Source organism: Crotalus tigris, unplaced genomic scaffold (genome assembly GCF_016545835.1).
Source record: "Crotalus tigris isolate CLP2741 ecotype Arizona unplaced genomic scaffold, ASM1654583v1 scf7180000023598.3388751, whole genome shotgun sequence".
In the NCBI taxonomy this organism is placed as follows: Eukaryota; Metazoa; Chordata; class Lepidosauria; order Squamata; family Viperidae; genus Crotalus; species Crotalus tigris.
The window spans coordinates 1,251,227-1,277,321 of NW_024100068.1; the positions used below are offsets into that span (position 1 = coordinate 1,251,227).

Consider the following 26,095-nt stretch of genomic DNA (forward strand, 5'->3'; position numbering starts at 1 on the left):
AATGTTTTAGGAATCTTTGAAAAATGGAGTCAAAAAATAGCACCTACAATGTCAGCGAAGTCTGCTTCTATAAATATATAATTTTTCAAAGATGTTAAAGAACAAATGACAGATGGGAAAGACAATACCCTGGAAGATCTAAAGCCTTGAAGCCTTTGAGATGGGAAAATTTAAAGAGAGATCAAATATTCCAACAATCCTACAATGAAATAAAGACTAAGGTGGTTAGAAGTGAAAAGAAAAGAGTACAAAGATGATTTGACTAAAGTTAAAAAATTGTTGGAAGGGACCTTTGAGGTCTTCTAGTCCAACCCCCTGCTCAGTCAGGAAGCCCTATATCATTTCAGACAAATGGCTGACCAACCTCTTCTTTAAGACTTCCAGTACTGGAGCATTCACAGCTTCTGGAGGCAGGTTGTTCCACTGATTAATTGTTCTGTCAGGAAATTTCTCCTTAGTTCTAGGTTGCTTCTCTCCTTGGTTAGTTTCCACCCGTTGCTTCTTGTCTTGCCTTCAGGTGCTTTGGAGAATAGCTTGACTCCCTCTTCTTTGTGGCAGCCCCTGAGATATTGGAGCACTGCTATCATGTCCCTCCTCGTCCTTCTCTTCGTTAAAACTAGACATACCCAGCAACCGTTCCTTATATGCTTTAGCCTCCAGTCCCCTGATCATCTTTGTTGCTCTTCTCTGTACTCTTTCTAGAGTCTCAACATCTTTTTTACATCGTGGTAACGAAAACTGGATGCAGTATTCCAACCGTGGCCTTACGGAGGCATTGTAAAGTGGTATTAACACATTAACAAAAAGATGATGCCACATTAAAAAATCATTTAGGGATTTTTTCCTGACACCAAGATTGAAATGTTAATGATTTATGGATTTGTGTGTACATAAGGGATGTGGGAAGAAAAGGTGTTTGCATATAACCTTGTGCGAGTGAAGAATTATTAAATTTGTTTCTACATTTTTGTGATGAAGATCAGAAATCACTTAAGTGTTTTTTTATTCTTCCTTTCTTTTTCTTTGCACTTTTATTCATTATTATTTTTAATTTCTGAATTTAGTTTGCATTGTGTTTTACTGTTATTAAAATAATACTGAAACAAGCCAGTACAAAAGCATGACTTATTTCAACTTCTTATAACACAGTGGTTCTCAACCTGTGGGTCGGGACCCCATTTGGGGTCAAGCAACCATTTCATGGGGGTCGCCAAATAAGGCTCTCCGCCATTTTTTCCCCCTTTTCTTTGGCCACGCCCCTGGCACCCGGTGATGTATAAGTGGTTGGGGGTCACCACAACATGGGGAACTGTATTATGGGGTCACGGCATTAGAAAGTTTGAGAACCACTGTTATAACACATCACAGCCTGTCTGTAAATTTCAACCCTTAGTTTAAGCTGGTGTTCTACCTTCTCCTTTGTGACACAAATCTAGATTCACATTACATTTTCATCTTTTAGTCTCATAATAGTTCAGTCCAGAGAGTTTTGTAGAAAAAGAAGCAGAGATGCAATTCATAACCTTCAACAGGATAAAAATGTTAACTCCCCCAATTGATCAGAATGTTATTTCTTTTCAACTTCTCCTAACAATAACTTAGCTATCGAAATTATAAATAAACTAACGGAAGCAGGAATAATATAGGTACATAAAACACTGAACTATACACATGCACTGCATTTACAAATCTGTTACAGTACAAGAGTTTCTTTTTCCATGCAATTAATGTGGCTAAAGACCTTTTAAAATGAAACAAGCTTTTACCAAAATCTATTTTAAATATGAATAAAGAATCCATTATCTTCTACGAAGTAAATTATATGCAATGCTTATCAGCATTTATAGAATGTCTTTTCTGCTTAACTTTAACAACAGTGTCCACTTAGCATTGCTTCATCCCTGGCTGGGAAACACTGTTCATTCACACAGATGATTTACGTTATCAGCATTTCCCTTATGATGCACTTTTAATGAGTCCTTTTCCTCTTTGTGGGTATGAAATCTGAAAATATAAGAAACACAATCATCATCCAATGAATTCGCTTATAGCTATGAACAAAAATAATTCTATATTCAAACTCTATTTTCCAATATTTTTTAAAGAAATATATGACCAATGACAACTATTTTCAATCAACATAAACTGCTGATTTTCTCATATGCATTAGTAAATGTAATAGTAGATATTTCATGTGTTGGGGGGGGAGGAAACCAAATGATTACTTGTATAGCTGTATATAAACTCATTCTGAATCAATGCAATAAAAAATTACCTGTACGCCCTAGCAATTCCCTAACAACTGTGTTCAGAACTATAGGGTTTGGGATCTTTGAAATAAAAGAAAAAATAGACTCCAAATCTTGACTCCATTTCTCCTCAAAACAATATATGATCTCTTAGTGATCTCTTTCTAGAAATTAACCAATCTGATCCTGCTTAGGTTTCTGTGATTAGTCTAGGCCAGCTATTTGCTTTCTCTTTGGTTTCTCTTTTACCCTTGATCAGGATATTGTTTACTGCTTGATTGTCTGGTGTTGGTCTGGATCAAAATCCTGTGTATCTGGGTGTTGAATGTTGACAAGGAGATGTTCTGGTCTTTTTTGTTTGCTTTTAGCTTTTTCATTAGCTCTTTTGAATGGTCTATAAATATTGCCTATCTCAGAGGTTCCCAGCTCCCAAACCATGGACTGGCACTGAGTTATTGAATAACTGACGAAGTACATTCCTTATGTATGAAGAAAGTGTATAGTTCAACAGGTGAATGTTCTTCTCCAGTGTAATGTTTGAAAGGGGAACTTCTCAAATGGAAGAGAGAAGTGGCACCTAAGTGAGGACTATTCTTGTATCTGCTTGTGTAGGAGGTAGCTAAGAATGGTGAAGAGGAATGATTTTAGCAGACATCCCTTTTTTGTCAGAGCTGTTGTGCAGAAGTGTACTACAACATACCTTCATCACTTGAGTGATCATTTTCTTGTTCTTCATCACCATCATCATCTCCAATCACAGGCATATTTAGTCTCTCAGTATTTTCCTGTGTGGTCACTAGCAATCTTCCTGCAAGAAAAAAAAATTAAAAAGAAATTTTCATTTCAGCTCTACTGAAATTAAATTATATTTTTGATAGCCAATCTTATAGGATACCCTTACATGGAACAAGCAACATTTGAGGAACTGGTAGCCATAATTCAGCCTCCAAATTTCCAAAAGCTGCAGGAATTTATCCAGTGATATTAAACAGTTAGGGTACAGTCAAGCAAGGGTGCTTGAAATTTTTGGTTCTTTTGAAAGATACATATTTATGTTTTTTTTAACCACCTCAGTTACCAACTCTATGCAATATACAAAAGCAACAGCTATTATAACAATTATAAAATACAATAATATTTATAGGTGAATACAACATCTGTAGTAACAATTAATTGCAAAAATAATTATAATATTTCTAGAAGCGCTCAATATTTCTATAGCACTCAAATATGAAAGGCCTTCTAATCTAGACAGACAACTTTCACAAGCTACATACAGACTATGCCTTTAGTTAACTTCTGAAGATCAGCAGCTGAGTCAGAAAGGTTATTCTGGTTTATCTCATAGCATGTATGTTCCATCTTTGCATTCAAAAAAATACATAAATGATAGCCATACTAGTATGCAAATATCCACAATTTCCTTCCCATATGTCCAGAACAAGAATCTAAAACCCCATGGCAAGGATATTGAGTTTGCACAACACACTAAATGGCTTGGTTTACTGTGTCACCTGAACCCAGATAATACATTCAACTGTAGTTACAAAGGATCACAATTCATATCTATAAACTGCTATTGAGTAACTTATATAGATTCAATCTATCTTCTGGATTAATGGTTTAAGCAGCCATTACATCCCCCTAAAAGAAAACAAGAAAATTTTCCCATAACAAAGAGTGCTCCTGTAATACTTTAGGGAGTGCACTGAACTATGTACGGGTAGTACATATAAGGAACGGTTGCTGGAATTCGGTATGTCTACTTTAGTGAAGAGAAGGATGAAGGGGGACATGATAGCAGTATTCCAATATCTCAGGGGCTGCCACAAAGAAGAGGGAGTCAAGCTATTTTCCAAAGTGCCTGAAGGCAGGACAAGAAGCAACGGATGGAAACTAATCAAGGAGAGAAGGAACCTAGAACTAAGGAGAAACTTCTTGACAGTTAGAACAATTAACCAGTGGAACAACCTGCCTCTAGAAGCGGTGAATGCTCCAACATTGGGAGTTTTTAAGAAGAGACTGGACAGCCATTTGTCTGAAATGGTATAGGGTTTCCTGCCTGAGCAGGGGGTTGGACTAGATGACCTCCAAGATCCCTTCCAATTTTATCATCATTATCATCATTATTATTATTACCTAGTCCTTTATTTAACAATGGTTGCTAGTGACTGTTCAGAATTCCAATGGACCCCTCAAAAGGAACTTATGATCCATTTTCAAAATTCCAATGTCAACCTCTCCTGTTGTCAAGTAATCATATTTTGGGTGCTCAGCAACCGGTCCGTATTTATAGTCATTTGCAGCACTCCACAGTCACATTTTGCCAGAAACTGACATTTACTATTGGTTTCTGGCAAAAAAAAAAAGGCCCATAGCAAAAAAATAGATTCACTTGACAATTGCCACAAAAAAGGTCATAAAATGGGTCTGGTCATACAGTCACATGCTTTACAACCATAATTGCCAGGCTCAATTATGGTCCTAACTCAAGGACTATCTGCAATCCATTTTACATGGGATTTCCCAAAAGATAATCTGGGGATTGTGGATAGAACAAAATGCAACCAGGAAGTTATCAGATAATAATTAACGTTGGAGGTCTATACAGGATGTCTATTTGTCATAGAGCCAACTCATATGCTTAAATAAGTTACAACCTGATTACTTGAAGAAGGATCTCCCTTTGTATTGTCCTGCTTGGGACCTGAGAACCCTTGGGTTAAATTCTTCTTATATCACAATTGCAAAATCCTTCCCACGGGACACAAGACTGTTACAATGATTTACAGATGAACTGATTGTCTTTCATCAGACCTTTTCATCAGTTATGGGACTGTTATAAAATAAGATACAAACACACACACACTACTGGCAGATTGATTTATAAGACAAGAAAGAACATTCATGAATAATACATGTAAAAGTGACAAGCACAATGAAAGGCTCAGGAAGGACACATATTTATTTTTATTTATTTACCACCCACCTTTATTATCAAATATTTACATCTCTTGTGTTATGGTACAACATTCACAATGTAGAGTGGTCCATCACATTAGAGGGACCTATACACCAGGGGCATTGTAAAAAATAAATAAAAGATTTCCACAGATTAATCCTACTATGCTAATTACCTCTGTTTTGCAGATGCTCTGCCTTCTTTGCTGTTGGTAAACATTTCCTAACCCTTCTATCCATAGGCAGTCTGGTTTTCCCACGATTTGATCCCAATTCAGAAGATTCCAGCTTAACTTGGCGATGTCGTCTGGACTTTGAAGCCTAAATGGATTTTCAGCCAAAGAAAGTGCAACAAAAAATAAATATCCAAGCAATGAAAACAGATTAATATTGCTCTGAAAGAGAAAGATGTGCTCCAATGAATTTACATAAGATATTTAATTCTGCCACTATATTGTAAACTGATCCTATGCTATGTTCATCAAGAGCATCTTTACAACACAAATTATATCCAAAACTAAGTCATATGGCGTAGGTAGGTTTAAAAGTGCACCAATGAGAAAAAATCCATTCTACTATTAGGCTCTGCTATCTGCAATTGGGAATACAAGCTTGTGTATTGTTATGGTACTGTTTCCAGGAAAGATGGGAAAAATTTCAGTTTCAAAGAGGAAACTTCTCCTCAACCACCAGAGCAGGGAGGCAGGGAATACTACGGGTCATCTTTCCTAAGGAAGTTCATCTAACACAGTGGTTCTTAACCATTTGGGGTCGAACGACCATTTCACGGGGGGTCGCCAAACAACGCAGTCCGCCATTTTTTCCCTCTTTTCCTTAGCTGTGCTACTCCCTTTTATTCTATTAGCTTTTGAAAGCCAATAGAATAGACTCTCTTGAATAGTCTAATTCTATTGGCTTTCAAAAGCCAATAGGAATTGTCCAGGCTGTCTCTGCCCTGCTGAGCCTGCCAAAAGTCCTACTCTGCAACGGTGCTGCACCAGTTGAGTAGTCCTCGACTTACGACCGGTTGAGTAGTCCTCAACTTACGACCGGTTGGGGGTCGCGGCATTAAAAATGTTGAGAACCACTGATCTCACAGGACCAAGGAGGGCCTTCTCCCTGGTGGCTCCCTCCCTGTGGAACATCATCCCATGGAAATAAGATTGGCTCCCACTCTAACACACTTTTGCAAGGTCCTAAAGAGCTGGACCCCAGAGTGGGATGGAACCCATCAAGCGGCTTAGTTGATTGACTGATTGTTGTTGTGCAGGGATATTGATAGTTATTATTTTTATATTGGACTTTTATCTTTGTAAACCATCAGGAGTTACTGATAGTGAATTGGGCAGCCATATAAACTTCTTAAATAAAACCATGGAATGAAGTGGTTTGCTGCCTCTTCTCTCCATGGCTACAGGCAGTCCTCAACATACATCTGTAATTGAGCCTGGAATTACAGTTGTAAGTCATGGCAGTCATTAAGTCAGGATTAAGCTGTTAAAAGAAATTGTATGTTGCCAACTTTATCTTTACATACCAAAAAAGCATGTTAAGGGTTATGTCCAATGTTACATAAGCAGATTCTACTTAGCAGCAGGACATCTTGTTTAGCACTAATTTGTTTAACTGTTTCAAAATGCTTTTCTTACAGACACACTGAAATTAAGTTCAGTACTTATGTTCAGATAATTATGACCTTTAAGAGAGCCAGTGTAGTGTAGTGGTTAAAACATAAAACTAGAAAGTGGGACACCATGTATTCTAGTTCTGTCTTAGGCACAAAGACAACAGGGTGACCTTAGGCCAGTCATTTCCTCTTAGCCATAGGAAGAAAGCAATGGAAAACCACTCCCAAAAAAACCTTGCAAAGAAAATGTCTATGGAGATTCTCAGTCATCCAGGTCATAGTTTTCTCAAAGGTGCTTTTTCATGAGGCAACTGGACTTTCTTTTTTTCTCTTTGAAGACATTTTGCTTCTTGTCCAAGCAGCTTCTTCAGCCCTGACTGGATGGTGGGGAATGGAAGGATTTATATTCCTTGCAGCAGCTGGTCATTTGCATTCTTTAAGAGAGTCGTTGATGTCACCTGGAGGCTTATCTGTGTCATCAGGGTCACCTGAGTAGTGCAAATGAGTGTGGAGCCTTCTTGGAACTGTTGAAAGGACTGTGTTGTAGACTGAAGATAGATAATGTAGTACTTCTCCCCCTCTGCTGAGAAAAGGCTGTTCAATTTTATTAGCTCTGTTAATTGGCAACACCACCCATTACATCAACAGTTCACACGACTTCACCAGCAAGGTTTTGAAATTTAAACTGGACCAATTGAGGCCATGGTTTCCTATGATGTGACTTCCCTCTTCACTTGCATTCCAACAACTGAAGTTGTCACAGTAGTGAAGAAACGACTGATACAAAACCACACTTTAAGTGACAGAACCAACCTCAGCCCAGACCACATATGTGCCATGCTGGACCTCTCCCTGACCACTCTCTATTTTAAATACAGTGAAGGGTTTTATAGACAAAAACACGGCTGCACCATGGGTTCACCTCTGTCCCCCATTGTAGCCAATCTCTACATTGACGAAGTAGAAACCAAAGCCTTCACAGGAATTTACCCACTCACTGGTATAGGTATGTGGATGATACTTGGGTCAAGATCAAAACACAGGAATTGGAAGCATTCACCAAACATATCAACTTGGTGGATAGATACATCAAATTCACACGTGAAGATGTTAAGGAAAATAGTCTAGCTTTCCTGGACTGTGCAATATACATTAAGATGTATGTAAAAGGGGAAAAAATGACATTGCCATAGGTATATACTACAGGCCACCCAACCAAACAGAGGAAATAGATGAACTTTTTGCTAGTCAGCTAACTAAGGTATGTAGGAAGCACATCACAATAGTAATGGTGGACTTTAACTACCCTGACATCAACTGGGAGACAAACTCTGCACCAAATGGAAAATCAAACAGATTCCTTGCAAACCTAGCAAACAACTTTGTCTCCCAAAAAGTAGAGAAGGAAACTAGGGAATTAGCCATTTTGGATCTAATTCTCACTAACACAGATGAAATGATAGAAGGTGTTGAAGCCACAAGAACCTTGAGAGGAAATGATCATACAATATTGGAATTCAACATTATGGAAGCACAAGCAATAGAACACAGTCAAACTAGAGTCTTGGACTTTAAGAGAGCTAATTTCAATAAACTTAGAGAGGCTTGGGAAGGATTCCATCCTCAAAGGGAAAACAACTCAAGAAGCTTAGGAAATTTTGAAAAGTGAGATAATAAAAGCCCAGTCTGGCACAATACCAACAAAGAAGAAAAATAACAGCTTTCAAAAGAAACCAGCATGGCTACATAAAGATTCTGGTAAATTGAAAGATAAAAAGGACAAGTATAGAAAGTGGAAAGAGGGGCACATAACTAAGTCAGAATATCAGCAAATAGCCCGAGCCTGCAAAGATGAAGTTAAGCTAAGGCTCAAAATGAACTAAGGCTTGCGACCAAAGTAAAAAATAACAAAAAAAGCTTCTTTCAACATGTAAAAAACAAGAAAAAAGTGAAGGAAATGATTGGTCCATTAGTGGGTGAAAGTGGCAAGATGACAAGCAACAGGGAGAAAGCAAAACTATTTAACTCATTTTTTCCATCTGCCTTTACACAAAGGGAAAAAACAGACCAACCTACCAAAAATAGTGCCATAAAAAAAAACAGAATAGAAATACAAGTTAAGATAGGCAAGAAAAGGGTAGGTGAGCACCTGTCCAGCCTAGACAAGTTCAAATCACCAGGACCAGATGGATTACACCCCAGGATTCTCAAGGAACTGGCAGATATGATCTCAGAACCACTGAACTATATTTTTCAAAGATCCTGGAGCACTGAGGAACTACCAGAGGACTGGAAAAGAGCTGATGTAGTTTCCATCTTCAAAAAAGGAAAAAAAATGAACCCAGGAAATTACAGACCTATCAGCCTGACCTCAATACCTGGGAAGATTCTGGAAAAGATAATCAAACAACGAATCAACGAACAGCTAGAGGCAAATAAAGTCATTACTAAAAGCCAACATGGGTTTGTCAAAAACAGATCATGCCAGACAAATCTTATTGCATTCTTTGATCAATTTGAAAAAATTAGTGGATCAGAGGAATGCTGTGGATATAATTTACTTGGACTTCAGTAAAGCATTTGATAAAGTAGATCACAACCTACTACTTGATAAGATAGAAAAATGTGGGGTAGACAGAATCACCACCAGATGGAGCCGTAGCTGGCTGACCGGCCGTAGTGGTCCTCAATGGAACTGCATCTATATGGAGGGAAGTGTGTAGTGGGGTGCCCCAGGGCTTTGTTCTTGGCCCAGTGCTCTTCAACATCTTCATCAACGATTTGGACGAGGGGATAGATGGGGAAATCATCAAATTTGCAGACGACACCAAGCTGGCAGGAATAGCCAACACTCCAGAAGACAGGATTAAGATACAGAAGGATCTGGACAGACTTGAACACTGGGCACTATCTAACAACATGAAATTTAATGATGAAAAAAATAAGGTTCTACATTTAGGCAAGAAAAACCAAATGTACAGGTATAGTATAGGGCAGTGATGGCGAACCTTTTAGAGACCGAGTGCCCAAACTGCAACCCAAAACCCACTTATGCATCGTCGGGTGCCAGGTGAGTGTGGCCCATTGGCTGGGTGTGGCCAATTGGGGGGGGTGGCCCATTGGGTGGGCATGGCTGCGGTGGTAATGGCAGACTGGGTGTGACTAAAAAGTTCAATCATTTCCAACTTTGCAAGATCTTTTTTTTTCCCGCGAGAAGTTGAAATTGACTGATTGATAGAACCTTTTTTTTTTTTTTTGCACACGGCAGCAGAGGCCTAAAACGAAAAGGTTTTATAAAACCCAGCTGAAGGCCTAGGACTTGGGCGACGACACATGTGCCCACAGAGAGGGCTCTGAGTGCCGCCTCTGGCACCCATGCCATAGGTTCGCCACCACTGGTATAGGGGGTACCTTGCTCAATAGTAGTAATTGTGAGAGGGACCTCGGAGTCCTAGTGGACAATCACTTAAATATGAGCCAGCAGTGTGCTGCAGCTGCCAAAAAGGCCAACACAGTGCTAGGCTGCATTAACAGAGGGATAGAATCAAGATCACGTGAAATATTAATACCACTTTACAATGCCTTGCTAAGGCCACACTTGGAATACTGCATCCAGTTTTGGTCACCGCGAGGTAAAGAAGATGTTGAGACTCTAAAACAGTGGTTCTCAACCTTCCTAATGCCGCGACCCTTTAATACAGTTCCTCATGTTGTGGTGACCCCCAACCATAAAATTATTTTCGTTGCTACTTCATAACTGTAATTTTGCTACTGTTATGAATCGTAATGTAAATATCTGATATGCAGGATGTATTTTCATTGTTACGAATTGAACATAATTAAAGCATAGTGATTAATCACAAAAACAATATAGCAATGCTGGCTGGAGAAGCTTACTCTTCCTTGCTCAAAAATGTTGGGAGGGAGGGAAGGGGAAGGAAGGAAGGAGGATTGAAGGGGAAAGGAAGGAAGGAAGGAAGGAAGGAAGGAAGGAAGATTGAAGGGGAAAGGAAGGAGATGGAGAAGGAAGGAGATTGAAGGGGGAAGGAAGGAAGGAGAGAGAGATTGAAGGGGAAGGGATGGAAATGGAAGGAAGGAAGGAAGGAAGGAAGGAAGGAAGGAAGGAAGGAAGGAAGGAAGGAAGGAAGGAAGGAAGGAGAGAGATTGAAGGGGAAGGGATGGAGAAGGAAGGAAGGAAGGAAGGAAGGAAAGAGAGAGATTGAAGGGGAAAGGAAGGAGATGGAGAAGGAAGGAGATTGAAGGGGGAAGGAAGGAAGGAAGGAAGGAAGGAAGGAAGGAAGGAAGGAAGGAAGGAAGGAAGGAAGGAGAGAGATTGAAGGGGAAGGGATGGAGATGGAAGGAAGGAAGGAAGGAAGGAAGACTGAAGGGGAAGGGAAGGAGATGGATAGAAGGAAGGAAGGAGGGAAGGAAGGATTGATCTTTGGAGAGTCATGTTTTCCCAGATGATGATGAATTGCAACTCCCAGCATTCCCCACTCTTCCACAGTGCTTTTTAGGGCTGCTCGTAGGGCTGCTGGTAGTCTGGCTGAGAGCCAAGCATGGCACCTTCGGGGCCTCGGAAGCCGCGCGGAGGATCCGCACACCTCGGAGCCGCAGTCCGCCCTCACGCCCGCCTCCCCATCCTCATCCTGGCATTTCTTGCCCTCTCCCAACCGCCCCCACCCGGACCTGCCCGCGCCTCCAGCCTCCTGAGTGCCATCGCAGCGGCGGGGTCGTGGGAGCCCCTTTCCATGCTGCGCAGCCCTTCACTGCCACAATCCTTCCCCGACTCATCGCACTTCCTTCCTTCCTTCCTGTCCAGCCTGGACAGCTGGCCTCCGATGCACATGCGGACATCACTGCTGCCTCGCCCTCTTCCCTGCCGCCTGGCCATTTCCGAGGCCCGGAGCCCGGCGAGCCGGGAAGAAGCCGCTCCTGTCCGCCAGCCCCAATGCCGGGCACCAGAGGGCCGAGGCGGCCTCCGACGGTGAGGGAGGCGGACCAGGCGGTGCGGGGGAAGCTCTGGCGCAGCGGGCTGCCGGGGCGGAGTGTGGCCGGGCAACCAGGAGGCGTGGGGACCGGCTCAGCGCCGCAGCTCAGCTCAGCCAGCAGCAGTGGAGGAGCAGCCCAGCGGCAGCGCCAGCAGCGGCCACCGCTACTGCCCTCCTCCTTCTCCGCCAGCTCCTCTGCCTCCAGGGTGCCCTTCCGCTCCAACAGCGCCTGCTCCCGACGCCGCCCTGGGCCGGCTTGGCTCAGCCTGGTCGCCCACACAGCTAAGCCGGCCCGGGGCAGCGTCGTGGGCACGCGCGATGGCACTGCAGCGGCAGGAGTAGGCACTGTTGAAGGGCGCCCTGGAGGCAGAGGAGCCGCAGAGAAGGAGAGCGGCGGCGGCCGGATAGAGGAGCAGTGTCTCAGTTCTAAGACCATCAGAAATATGTGTTTTCCGATGGTCTTAGGTGACCCCTATGAAAGCGTCATTCGACCCCCAAAAGGATCGCGACCCACAGGTTGAGAACCGCTGCTCTAGAATGAGTACAGAGAAGAGCAACAAAGATGATTAGGGGACTGGAGGCTAAAGCATATAAGGAACAGCTGCTGGAATTGGGTATGTCTAGTTTAATGAAGAGGGGGGACATGATAGCAGTGTTCCAATATCTTAGGGACTGCCACAAAGAAGAGGGAGTCAAGCTATTCTCCAAAGCACCTGAAGACAGGACAAGAAGCAACGGATGGAAATTAATCAAGGAGAGAAGCAACCTAGAACTAAGGAGAAACTTCCTGACAGTTAGAACAATTAACCAGTGGAACAACCTGCCTCCAGAAGCGGTGAATGCTCCAACAATGGAAGTTTTAAGAAGAGACTGGACAGCCATTTGTCTGAAATAGTATAGGGTTACCTGCCTGAGCAGGGGGTTGGACTAGATGACCTCCAAGGTCCCTTCCAACTTTATTATTATTACTATTATTATTATTATTATTATTATTATTATTATTATTATTATTATTATTATTAGATAGAAGCCTTAACATTGAAATTTACAGAAACCGCTCACACATATATCAATATTTTCATTTTGATTCTCACCACCCACTGGAGCACAAAATGGGAGTTATCAGAAACCTACAACACCGACCTGAAGGCCTGCCTACCAGCAAAGATGAGGAAGAAAAAGAACTAAAACACATCAAGGAAGCCCTCAGAACTTGCGGCTATCCCAAGTGGGCCTTCATCAAATCCAAAAAAAACTCAGCAGGAGCCCCTCCATAACAAAGAAGAAACAAATGAAACAACATTGTCATTCCATACACTGCAGCAATATTGGAAAAGCTCAAAAGGATCTTCAGCCAACACAACATATGTATACACTTCAGACCCAAGAATATACTAAAGCAGAAGCTTGTCCACCCCAAGGACAAAACACCCAGATACAAAACTGAGCAATGTGGTATATGCAGTACCACGAGGGAAACGAAACAACAACTTCATAAATGTATGGCACAACATAGGAGAACGAACCCATCAGGACAAGATTCAGCAGTCCATCTGCATTTAAAAAACAAAGGCCACTCTTTCAAAGACAGCAAAGTCCACATTTTGGGAAGAGAGGACCGTTGGTTTGAAAGAGGGGTCAAAGAGGCCATCTATGTCAAAACTGGAACAGCTTTCTCTCAGCAGAGGGGGAGGAATACGACATCATCTATCTTCAGTCTACAACACAGTCCTTTCAACAGTTCCAAGAAGGCTCCATACCCATTTGCACTACTGAGGTGACCCTGATGACACAGATAAGCCTCCAGGTGGCATCAACGACTCTTGAAGAATGCAAATGACCAGCTGTCTGCAAAGAATATAAATCCTTCCAATCCCCACCATCCAGTCAGAGCTGAAGAAGCTGCTTGGACGAGAAGCAAAACGTCTTCAAAGAGTAAAAAAGTCCAATTGCCTCGTGAAAAAGCACCTCTGGGACTTGCAAAGAAAACTACCGGGATATGTCCAGGGTGTCACTGGGAGTCAAAGACATAACCCCCCCCCTCAAAAAAAACCAGCCTTTACTTACTTACCTGAGCAACTGAAGAATATGATCTGGCTTTGATGTCAGCTAATGTTTTAGCTCTGCCAGATCCCTGAAAAGAGAAGATTGCCAATACAATTTGCACTACCTTTTTTCTTTCTTGACTTCTAATGTTTCAACAATTAATATCATGCACAAAAATTTGAAATAAATGGTAGAAATGTATCATTTTTCTTTGTAAATAAATTGCTGTTTCAAATATCAACTCAGCTCTGGGGGCAACAAGGATAGTAATCCAGTGATAATCCATCCTCACCCCACCCACCCATCTCTTCTTGTATTTTTGGTTCTGTACTAAAGAACTGAATTAGAAATGACTGCAAGGGACTTTTATAATTATATCCTACTAGGAATTCCTATAAAGAAATTAAGTATTCCACCATGATGAAGATGATTTGCTTACTTCAGACTCTTGGGAACAACCTTCTTTTCTATTCCTCATTTCGTCACCCACAGTAGATAAGGGCGATTCCTGAAAAAATGTAAATACTATTTAGATTCCAGAATGCATTAGAAACACATCAGATTTGTACAGCCAAATCATCATACAGATGAAATGTGACTTTCCTCTCCCAGCAATATCACAACAGGACACATGCATGTGCTCAAAAAGCTAGCGAACTGCTACTCCATTTAAATGGAAAACTAGTTCCAACATCATCCACCAGAAATTTCTTTCCTCATGAAGCAAGATTATGTCTGCCTCTTTCAACATGTCTTTGCAACAAGTCTTTAAATATTAACAGTTTTGAGTTGCATCTATTTCAAAATCTTTCAGAGAGACCTCGAAGACACAGTACCTGTGCATTTGGTTTTTCTTGCCTAAATGTAGAACCTGACTTTTTTCACCATTGAATGTCATTTTGTTAGATAACATCCACTGTTATCCTTCTGTATTTAAACCTATTTACACACCAATTTATAAAGAAAAATGAAATTATATACCATTTTCTTTTTCTGCCACTGTTGATAATCCAGAATGGTATCTTGGAACTTGGTTATAAAGTCATCTTTAATCAAACTGATAGTCTTATCTGGCTGACTTTTGTCCTTAGAGATCAGACATTTCATTCTTTGGTAGTGCTCATGAATATTTTTTGTTTCCTTATAAGTAAAGCAAATAAAAAACAAAATTTCTTAATAACTCCATCAGTAAAAATTGAGACTGTTGTCATATTTTGTACTTCCTGCTCTTAATGTTTCATCCAAACAGAAAACATAATCAGTTCTGCATTCATATTGGAAATATATGCTGGTAAGACTAAGTTAAAGATTTGGATCTGTGTCAGATCACAGAATTGTTAGTAAAGAACTTGTTAACCAAAAGGTACAGGTTATGAATGTGCCTTTAGAAATTAAAAGTGATTTTAATATCTTTTTATATAAAAAGGGATCTCCTTTGTTTTTATGTTCTTTAACTTTTGATCTCCTGGGGGAGATCATATGGCGTTGGAGATCTCTCAAAATTCAGGTAGTTTGTAAAAGGGGCCTGGCCTTGGATTTCAGCAAACAACTTGAGGGTCAAGCACCAGATATAATCCATACAAACTCTGGATTACATTCACAGGAAGATACTCAGATTATAAGGTTTTTTTTAAAAAATGTTACGTTTCTCTGTAATGTTGAATATAGATAACATTGTTACAGTGATCCTGAACAGGACATAAGCCAAAAATTATCATATTAGAGCAAGGTGTTAAGTATACCTCCAAGAAATTTTCATGGCAAAGCATGGCAACACGATCAGTAGGATCTATGAATTCCCTCTTCATCTCAGTATTTTCATGCATGTTCTTTTTAGTCCTAAATGAGAGCTAAGAAAGAGACAGTCATATCAGAATCAAAAAAAAAAAAACAAAAGCATGTATCTGAATCACCCAGCATGCATTAATTGAAATTTCAGGCTCTGTTTATGCCACAATAGCAGTAACTCTCAACAAATACCAGCATCAACCAAGGAGCTTCTTAAAGAGGAGAAAATCAAGTGGAGCCAAGAAAAATGATCACATTCGAAGCAACATCCAAAATCTGTTACAATTACATATAATCCAAAGAACCATAGAAGATTTTTCTATCAGAATTAGATCTCACCAACAGAGCACCGAATATTTAGGTTCAGTTTTGCAGCAAACAAAATTGAGGATTATGAGAAAAGCCAATCACTGTGGAAACAACAAGCATTCTAAAACAGCTTGTCAGTTCAAGCTTTCTAATATATTAACTGAAGAAACATTTCTATCAGAAAGAAAACAGGATATGTGCTAGAAAATCTGCATTTTTCTCATTCTCCTGTGATGCTTGGATATTTCAGGATAGAGCAGTGGTGGCGAACCTATGGCATGCGTGCCAGAAGCAGCACGCGTAGCCCTCTCTGTGGGCATACGCCGGCGCTCCAGCACATGTGGTCTCTAAAAGTTTGCCATCATTGGCCTAAGGCCAGCCAGCCTGGAGCCGCCATTGGGACCCCACCATCCCAACTGCCAGAGACCCCCTGGATCTCCCCCACCCCTGCCCAACCCTGACAGGTGTCCCTCCCCATAAGCAACATCAGGGTGGCCACGCCTGGCCATGCCCACCCAATCTGCCATGACTACTGCAGCCACACCCATCCAGTGGCCACGCCCAACCAGTCTGCCAAGCCCATTGTAGCTGCACCCGCCGAGTAGGCCACACCCACCCAGCACCCGGCGATACATAAATGGGTTTGGGGTTGCAGTTTGGGCACTCGGTCTCTAAAAGGTTCGCCATCACTGGGATAGAGAATAGGAAGTAGGATACCATACTGAAACAAACACAACTTTGCTAGCTGAATGATAAGAAGACCACCCATTCAGCCAGAAAAGAGAGAGGGTACAGTGGGTACTTCTGTTGATATGGTTTTAATAACTCACAAATTTGGGCATTGCTGTGAAATAGAATGCTTTGTCCATCCGAAGGTTCCTGAAGATATATGCTGCATCATAGTACTGTGCATCTAAAAGTTCCTGCTTGAATTTACTGACTTCAGCCCAATCTTTAAGTGCAACCCTAATCTGAAATGCAAAACAAACAAAAGTGTCTTCAAACAAGTCAGCAGCATACCCTGAAGTGTGAAATAATTAAATAGCCTATGTGGCTAACTAAATGGATATTACAAAGGATGTCAGCACAATTGGATATCTAAATCACCTAGCTCTAACTGAAGCAAGAAACTGGAGTGCTTTATAGTTTATTCAGAAGGCAGGGAGTGAGGGTTTACATGGCCTTCTTACAATTAATTCCCAGAATATTTAACAGTAGGCGATAGAAAATTATTTCTAGATTTCATTATTACATGATAGTTTTCAGGTTAAAAGAAAAAAAAATCTCCCTTGAGTTTGACTCCTGACGATTACATAAACACATCCATGTTATTTTCTTGGCAACCACACAGAAGTAATTTGCAATGCCTTGTTATGGGATTTTTAAACAATCTCATACACTAGCCTATGGCCTCGGGTGGTTTGCTATCCCAGTAACAGTAACAGCTCTAAAGTATCTCAATACTTTTTAAATTAATGATAGTTTATATGTACACAATTCTACATGCTGCTTTTTAAGTTTATCTAATATGTTTAATGTATATTGCCACTCTTTAACAGTCCTGTAAAGAAGCCCATTTTTAACCCTATATAACACAGACCGCTCTGAGATAAAAAAAAATCAGAGCATACTATTTACTAGGTCACTGTTTACCATTCACCTTCATACCTTTTATAGTAAATAAAATTTCAACTCCCCAATACTGAAGATCAGTTACAGCATAAGATTACTGGACAATGAATTAAAAGCAGTTTAACTTTACCTTTTGTTTTGGTTTACATAGTTGTGTGTTGTATAAACCATACAGAAGATAAAGAGCACCAACTCGGATCTGTAAAGTGTAAGGAGGCAAAAAGTAGGGCCATACCAGGGCTAAAGCTTCTTTAGTGAACTTGATTTGCTCTGGCGTCCTTATTTTACCACTAGACAAAAGATCAACACAAAAATAAAAAAACACAATATTTATTAACCTCAACCAAAATGTAAGATCTTAGTCCCAGAAGAAATTAATTATCCATCTACATCAAGGGGAAAAGATTGAAATGTGCCATTTGTTTTTCTATCAAATCTGCACAAGTTCTGCTGTAAATGTTATTCATTTGTTTATTGCATTCACAACTGGAACATTTATAGAATAAGAAATAGTCTGTATCTGTCCTGTTTAGTTATTGTACCAAATCAGCAACCAAACTATCCACCTTTTCTCTCCTGTTTTCTATATTTAATACTCTAACATATCTAAATAATAGAATATTAAGAATTTAAGTATATAAATATAATTCCATTAAAATAACAAATTGTATCAGGACATGATACCAGTGTTCCAATATTTGAGGGGCTGTCACAGAGAGGAGGGGGTCAACCTATTTTCAAAGCACCTGAAGGCCAGACAAGTAATAACAGATTGAAAGTGATCAAGGAGAGATTCAAGCTGGAAATAAGGAGAAATATTTTGACAGTGAGGACAATCAACAAATGGAACAGTTTGTCTCCAGATGTAGTGGGAGTTTCATCACTGGAGGCTTTCAAGAAGACACTGGACTGCCATCTGTCAGAAATGGTGTAGGGCAGAGGTCCTCAACCTTTTGGGCACCAGGGATCAGTTCCGTGGACACAGGTTTTTCTGCGGACCAGAGGGGGCATGGGTTTGTGTGCTGCCTGCATCCCGCAGATGGGGCTTTGCTTGTTTGTGCAGACCGGTTGCTGGCATGCTGTGGCCGGTACTGGTCCATGGACCGGGGGGGGGGGGGTTGGGGACCCCTGGTGTAGGGTCTCCTGCTTAGGTGGGAGGGGGTTGGACTAGATCAGGGATCCCCAACCCCCAGTCCATGGACCAGCACCAGTCCGTGGCATGCCAGCAACCGGTCTGCATAAATAAGCGAAGCCCATCTATGGGATGCAGGCAGCACACAAAACCACGCACCCTCCAGTCCACAGAAAACCCTATCTCCACAGAGCCAATTCCTGGTGCCCAAAAGGTTGGGGACCTCTGGACTTGATGACCTTACAAGGCCCCTTACAACTCTGTTATTCTATTCTAAGATGTACACTAACACAATAAAAAATGTGGAAATATGGAAAAAAATAAACCTGCAGAGGACTAAACTGCCAGAATGCCAAACCAACATCCATCATATCAGAAAGTTCTCCAAGTTGCATCCCAATGCATCTAAATGGAGGGCTGCTCCAAACATATAACCTTTTCCATCCTGACAACTTTTCTTATCTCTAACCAGCATATTCAGTGACTAGAGAATGTGCAACTAAAACTATATAAAAAAAAGTGCAGGAAGATTTCCCAAATGTTTTTCTACAGTGAATAAGAACACAAAGGCGGAGGGGGGGGGGAGTGAAAAAGCGCGGGAGAAGGTAGAGAGAATTCAGCCGTGTTCAAAATAAATTTTTCACAAGCCTGCCACAGGGCCAGGACTCACAGATGGACCGCCCCAAAGCTGCTCTCTCTCTCTCTCTCTTCTGGAGCGAGGGACCTGAAACCACGAAGGGGTGACAACCAACAGTTACTCACTAAAAAATGGTGTGAAAACGGTTCTGCCTCCAGAGCAAAGCGAAATCTTCAAAGCGGACGCTCTCGGCTTGCTGGAACCGAGTAAGCAACGCCTCGCAGTCCGTCCTCAGCCCGGGCCATCCGTTCATGATCCACGACGATCCGCCGCGGCGGAGAATCCCGCGTACGACTACCAGCCCGACTACGCACGCGCAAACAACTACGCCTTGCCGGATTCTACTTAACCCGTTCTCCGGCCAAGGTAAGAAAACTTCCGATCATCTTAACACGGACTCACAATGCGCCGCCTTCGAAAGAGTTCATTCAATTTGGAGGCGGAGGAAAAGAATCAGACCAATCCAGTCTACTTTGGGTTCTTCGCTCCGCTTTTTTAAAAGGCTGACGTCACCATCCCGGAAGGCGGAGTGAGCGTCGTTTTATTTTTTTGTCTTGGAATCGGAATGAGTGAAGGGTCCTGGGGAGATATCAATTACTGGTTTTTCCTACTGCAGTGTTATTCATTTATTTAAGATATATTTATTTTACCGATAAAAGAATATGTATGACTCAGGGTTGAAATGAGGGGTCCTTGATGCTCTCTGAGCTTGGTCGTCTTCTTGCAGACGTTTCATTACCCACAGCAAAAACCAAGGGCCCCTCATATATTTATGTCTTCGTACCGCTGTAATGGTGGTCTTCTAATATTATGTGAAAGCATCGGGGTCTCCTTCCTGCTTCTCGCGCATCGGTAATTATTTGTCTGGTCCAGGCTGTACATGTAGCAAAGCTGAACAGCCAATGTCCAATAATAAGAAATCCCCCCCCCCCGTAATAAAACAGAAAGAGAGAAGCACTACCTAAACATTACTCGTGTTTTTCCAGTCCCCCTCTGACTGGTCTGTGTTTTGCCAAACTTAGAATTTTAACTGTCAGCGGACGGGGAGTGTATTTGTGTTTGGCGTGTGCATGCACACAAAACCACTGGTAAATGTAGTTATTTTCTGAAGGGGTGGGAAAACAGCCTAGGTAGAGTAATACTGGGTTGTTTTTTTTAAGCGTCTAAACGCAAAAGGAATAATTATTTCTCTTTCCGCTCTGTTTTGAAATCTATTTTGATTGGATTTAGAGTCATTAAAATTGTTATGGTCTTTTTTTAATTATATGCCACAAAGATGTGGGCAATTTCACATCAAGTGTAATAAATAAGGTTGGAAGTCCTCACATATTATTTAATCGACTGCTTAATGAGTTCCTTAATAAGTGTCAACCACCTATTAAAAAAACTTCTGTAATTCCACATCTTCACAATAATTTCATTCACATAACTTACTATAACCAAACAGTGTATAATAAATATTAATTAAATATATTGATTATCTGCTCTTACCAGTATGGAGTGAATAATATTTAAACTTTGCTCTCATTTGTTCAGGATTAGTATTTACAAACTATCACAGATTAATTTAACAGTAACCTTAAATAAAAGTTACATAACAACATTACTTTTCATAAACTCATCTTTTACTTCTTTATATATCCTAACTATCCCCCCCTTTTTTTCTGTCTCTCTTCTCCTTATATCTCTTCAGGTTATTAGCTTTTTGTCTTTCTTGTAAAATTATCCACAAATACTTTACCTGTAACATCTAATCACATATTGTTTCTATGAGTCCTTCAAAAATTAATGTAAAACATTCTGCCTAATGGAAAATTATAGATTGGCTTCAATCTGCAATACCAATAAATCCTGAACAAGCTCACTTAGTAAGAGAATATTCTGTCCTGTTACTTCATTCTATACAGTGCAGCTTGCCGAAAAATACATAGCTCAGTCAAGAACTATCTTTTCTGATACAGAGAGGGAGGGTGGGAAATACCTCCTGGCTCTGTCTAGAGTGCTGAGCTGCACGTACAGTGGGTGTGGCCCCACTGAGCTGATTGGCTGGGAGCATCCGGAACATTCTCTCATTTGCATCTCCTTCCTGCATCTGGAAGAAGCATCCTCAGCTGAAACTAGACCAGCACAGCACAGCAATTTCCAATAGACATTGTGATGTGAGTTATTTAAGAGAACGTTTTGGGCAAACTGGTAAGTATAATGGATTATTAGAGATTGGAAATGCTTTGACAATAGTGAAGTACTGAAAATTGGAAAGTTTGTGTTTTTTTTTAATTGTACATATAAGTGGTTTTAGGAAGCCTAAAATTGATAAAAAGTGGGAGATAATTGCATGAGACATAAAGCTATTGTTAATCATTATGAAAGTTGAAGGAAACCTTCAAGAAATAAATCCAGTTGGCCTCCCCCTCCCCTTGTTTTTCTTGTTCTTCTTCCTCTTCCTTTCTTCCTCTTCCTCCTTCTCGCACTTTTATCCATCTATTGAGTTTTTCTCAAGAACCTGAGATAGGCAGATGTTGTTAAAGATATTGTCGCAAGATGTAAGCTGTTCTGTGTAAAACTACCTTTTGCAATTGATTGATGGTGATTTTTTTTTAATGCCTATGGTATTCAAGTGGTGCTCTAATTGTTTTGGGATGCACCCAAGGAGCTATTACTGTTGGTACTATCTTTGCTTTCTTTTGTCACACTTGTTCTACTTTTTTCTTCTATTCTGCTGGCTCCAGGTACTGCCACGTCCACAATCCAGACTTTTTTGTCTTTCTTATCAACAATTGTTAACTCTGGGATGTTATGTGGCAGGTGCTTGTCTGTTTGAATTCTAAAGTCCCAGAGCACTTTACCATCTTCATTATCCATTGTTTTGTCTATTTTGTGATCTGACCAATTCTCACTTGCAGGCAAATGGTATATTTTTGCAGATATTCCAATGCACTATTATTGTTTCTTTGTTATGCTGTTGTTTGTAGTCAGTCCGTACAATTTTGCAGCAGCTAACTAGGTGGTTCACTGTTTTTTCAGTTTCTTTGCAGAGGTGGCTTTTGCTGTCTGTTACGATCTTCTCAATTCTGCACTCATTTGTTCTTAAGCTTGGTCTTGTATTATTTTCAACTCAAGATGGGAAACATACCTAGTATTCCTGCATCTTGCTTTCCTGGATTTGATTGGCAAGATATAGAACCAAGTTGCTAGATTAAATTTCCTTCTGTCTGACCAAGCATGTCTTATAATTTGGTTGCCCTCCATCCCCATCCTAATTCAGCTTTTGTACATACTATAAGGATCCTATTACATTGCCCCTCTACTCCTGAAGCACTACGCATGGAGGAACAGGTATTTGTAGGGATTAGTAGCTGCAGAATATAGTGAAAAGCTACAGTTCTCTTTTACATCTGGACATCTTCTCTAGGTGAGGGAACCAATCTTTTTTCATTTCAACAGTTTTAAATTTTAGCTATTATTATTGATTTTGATGGTAGCATTAGACAAGTTCCTCTGCTGTCTTGAATTAACACTGCAGTTTTCATGTAGTGTTTCTCACAGTTTATTAGGAAATCTGTATTTGGAGATGAAGGAACTAATAAAATACTTTGTTAATTGGTGGTTTGTAAGTTCACTAAAAAATAAAGATGGCATTTCTAGATAAAATCATTTCAAAAAGAAATATGTTCCACATTGTTTACAAATTACACAGGGTAAGACATTCCTATTATATCAAACTGTATACCGCTTTCTTTTCAGAAGTTAAAAAAACATTTAAAACATGTTAACATTTAAAAGCAGCTGCCGCCACAAAAAGTCAGGGCCACTGAAGGTCAGTGGCTGAGACCAAGGAGCTGAAATATAAAACCAGGGTAAAACAGTCCTGCATTCCCTAGGAATAGCAGGCTACCTGACTCCCCTTGCTCATCACCACCATAATACTGTGGCTTGCCTCCATTCTCATACTGGGAGCCCCAGCTCGAAATTAAGGCCCCCAATTCCCAAAACCAGAAATCTGCCACTGATTTCTGCAACCATCTTTGAACAGGGAAGCCAAGCATCCAAAGCACATTAGCCTCACTAGCTCTCAGCATCATCAGGATACCTAGCTAACTACCATGCTACTACAAAACATATTCACATACACTGCAACACACACATACATACTAACACTCACTAATACAGAAACCCTCCCTTGCTCTTCCTACCAGCTGCTAGAGCGCTCTCGCTCTCCCTCCCCCCCTCTTTCTCTCTCTCTCTCTCTCTCACACACACACACACACACACACACACATCCTATTCTTCTCTGGTTCTCACCCAGGAGGAATCAGTCTTCTATAGAGTGTCTAGCAGATGGATCATGTCCCCTTCCTTATTCTCAGGGTTATCCAGGGAAGAAGTAGCCTCAGTGAGAAAAGGGGAGTCCATAATACTCTGCCACTCCACCCCTTCTCCCCCATCCCCGGCTTCTGCTCTAAAGCCCCAGCAACCAACAAGATAGTACAGGAAGATGTCCAGTAGCCACAGCAGCAAAGCCCCAGTGTCCAGCAGCAAGCACAATGACTAAGGTTTTTACATTTGCTTATCTGTCACTGACCATATTGTGAAGATGTATATATTCACATCTAACATGAAAATCAGAATTTGGATATGGAATCTGCTTCACACAAAACCCCAGGTTTATTTCTTACAAAACAAAACTTAACAGTGTTTTCTGGCCACAAATATATATGCAATTTCCAATAGAAGAACAGAGCTGGAAGGAACCTTGGAGGTCTTCCAGTCCAGCCCCTCCCCCCTCCACTCAAGCAGGAAAACCTATAACATCTCAGAGAAGTGACTGTCCAGTCTCAAAAACCTCCAGTGATGGAGCGCCCATGATCTCTGAAGGCAAGCTGTTCCACCGGTTAACTGTCCTCACTGTTAGGAACCCTCTCCTTAATTCCAGGTTGCCTCTCTCTTTGATCAGTTTCCAACCATTGTTTCTTGTCCTGCCTTCAGGTGCTTTGGAGAATAATTTGATCCCCTCTTCTTTGTGGTAGCCTCTAAAATACTGGAATGCTGCTATCCTACCCCCCTATTTCTTCTTTTCTTTAGACTGGCCATATCCAAGTCCTGCAGCCGTTCTTCATGTTTTAGTCTCCAGGCCTTTGATCATCTTAGTTCCTCTTCTCTGAACCTTTTCCAAGGTCTCATGTAGTTCAGGTTTGACCTGTGGAATCCTTGGTGCTCTCTGAACTTGGTTGTTTGTTGCAGATGTTTCATTACCCAACTAGGTAACATAATCTATGCAAATGAGTGTGGGGTTTGCTCCCCACTTAAATACAATAGCTTGCTCTGCCAGTGTTGGGGTTGGAATTGATGCTGTGGGTTTTCTCCTTCATACTTCCTTGATTAGAATATTATTTTTTGTTTGTCTCTTTCTGGGTGTAGGTATTGAAGACAATGTGTTCTAGTCTGTTTCCTTCCTAGGTTTTTGTATTGTGTCATTTGAATGGTGTATAAACGTGGTTTATTTCTATGTGTCTATTGACAGCTGATAGATCTGAATATCAAGCTTCCGGGGATTACCTAGCATTTTGGATTTAACTTGTCTATGATGCTCAGTTTCCAGTTGAAACTATGGTTGGGTCTGTTTATGTGTTGTGAGATTAAGTTTTCATCATGTCTTAACTGCTAGTTGGTGTTCAACTCCTGTTTCAACTTCTACGACTAAGATAGATGGCTATCTAACCTGTTTGAAGATTTCAAGTGTTCTCCATGCTACTTCATATGTCAGCCTATACTGATTTATAGCTCTTACCATCAGGAAATTCTTCTAAATGCTTATCCTGAATCAATTTCCCTGTAGTTTCAACACAGCAATTCTGGTTCTGTCCTCCGGGGAGACAAAACAAGTCTACTTCCTTCTCTATTTGACAGCCCTTTAGATGGCTATCATATTTCCTCTAAGTCACCTCTTTTACAAATGAAGCATAAGCAGTTCCTTTAACTGCTCCTCTTAGAACATGGTTACTGCCTTCCTCACTATCATGATAACCACACTGATGTCATTTTTAGACTATAGCACAGAAAACTGAATGTAATACTCTAAATAGGGCCTGACCAAGTAGAATAGAACAAGTACTTCCTGTGATCTGGATATTAAATCCCTTTTGATACACCCCCAAAACAGTTTTTGTTTTGGCAAGGTAACCCTATTAGTTGATGTTCAGCTTGTGATTCGCTAGAACATCCAGCTATTTTTTTACTTATACTACTTCAAGCCAAAACTTCCTCATTCCAAAATGTGCCTTTCTTTTTTCTGCAGAGATATAATTTTTAGTTTTCCCTGCCAAATTCCATCTTGTTCCTTTTGGCTCATTGTATTGTTTTTTAAATCTTCCCTTTCTCTTCTCTTCTCTTAACCATTCCTTCTAGTTCTGCATAATCTGCAAATTTTACAATAATCTCCCCCAGCCCCTTAATTAAGAATATTAATAAAAACGTTGAACAGTATAGTGCCTGAGAAGAGCCTTGTCACACTCTATTCCATACTATCTTCAAAGTGATATAGAGTAATTTATGAGTATTTTGTGGGGCAGTCATTCAACCAATTATAAATCCATCTATCAATCTTATCATATGGCCATTATTCTACCATTTTATTAATAGGGAAGTAAGGAGATTTTGTTGAGGTCATGATACGCTATGCCTGAGGAAAAGAAATTGTTTCCCTCTTAGGAAAGCACCCTCAAG

At 40.6% G+C, this 26,095-nt stretch overlaps 1 protein-coding gene across 1 annotated transcript; it reads right to left on the reverse strand.

The window, feature by feature from the left end:
• Positions 1 to 668: 668 nt before the first annotated feature.
• On the reverse strand, positions 669 to 19,693 carry SNAPC1 (small nuclear RNA activating complex polypeptide 1). The gene is made up of 10 exons (XM_039319455.1): positions 19,498 to 19,693; positions 17,734 to 17,893; positions 16,802 to 16,942; positions 15,617 to 15,724; positions 14,856 to 15,014; positions 14,314 to 14,382; positions 13,900 to 13,962; positions 5,387 to 5,531; positions 2,950 to 3,057; positions 669 to 2,004 (listed from the first exon to the last, which is right to left on the reverse strand). The coding sequence occupies exons 1-10, from the start codon at positions 19,623 to 19,625 to the stop codon at positions 1,970 to 1,972; spliced, it is 1,116 nt and encodes a 371-aa protein (XP_039175389.1). The 5' UTR covers positions 19,626 to 19,693; the 3' UTR covers positions 669 to 1,969.
• Between the last annotated feature and the right edge of the window lie 6,402 nt (positions 19,694 to 26,095).

Excerpts from the sequence above, each read along its gene's own strand:
- SNAPC1 (XM_039319455.1), bottom strand. The coding sequence starts at position 19,625 with ATGAACGGATGGCCCGGGCTGAGGACGGACTGCGAGGCGTTGCTTACT. Across the intron at positions 15,725-16,801 it reads TCACAGCAATGCCCAAATTT|CTCTCATTTAGGACTAAAAA; the intron begins GTGAGTTATTAA and ends TCTCTTTCTTAG. Across the intron at positions 14,383-14,855 it reads AGTGGCAGAAAAAGAAAATG|GAATCGCCCTTATCTACTGT; the intron begins GTATATAATTTC and ends ACATTTTTTCAG.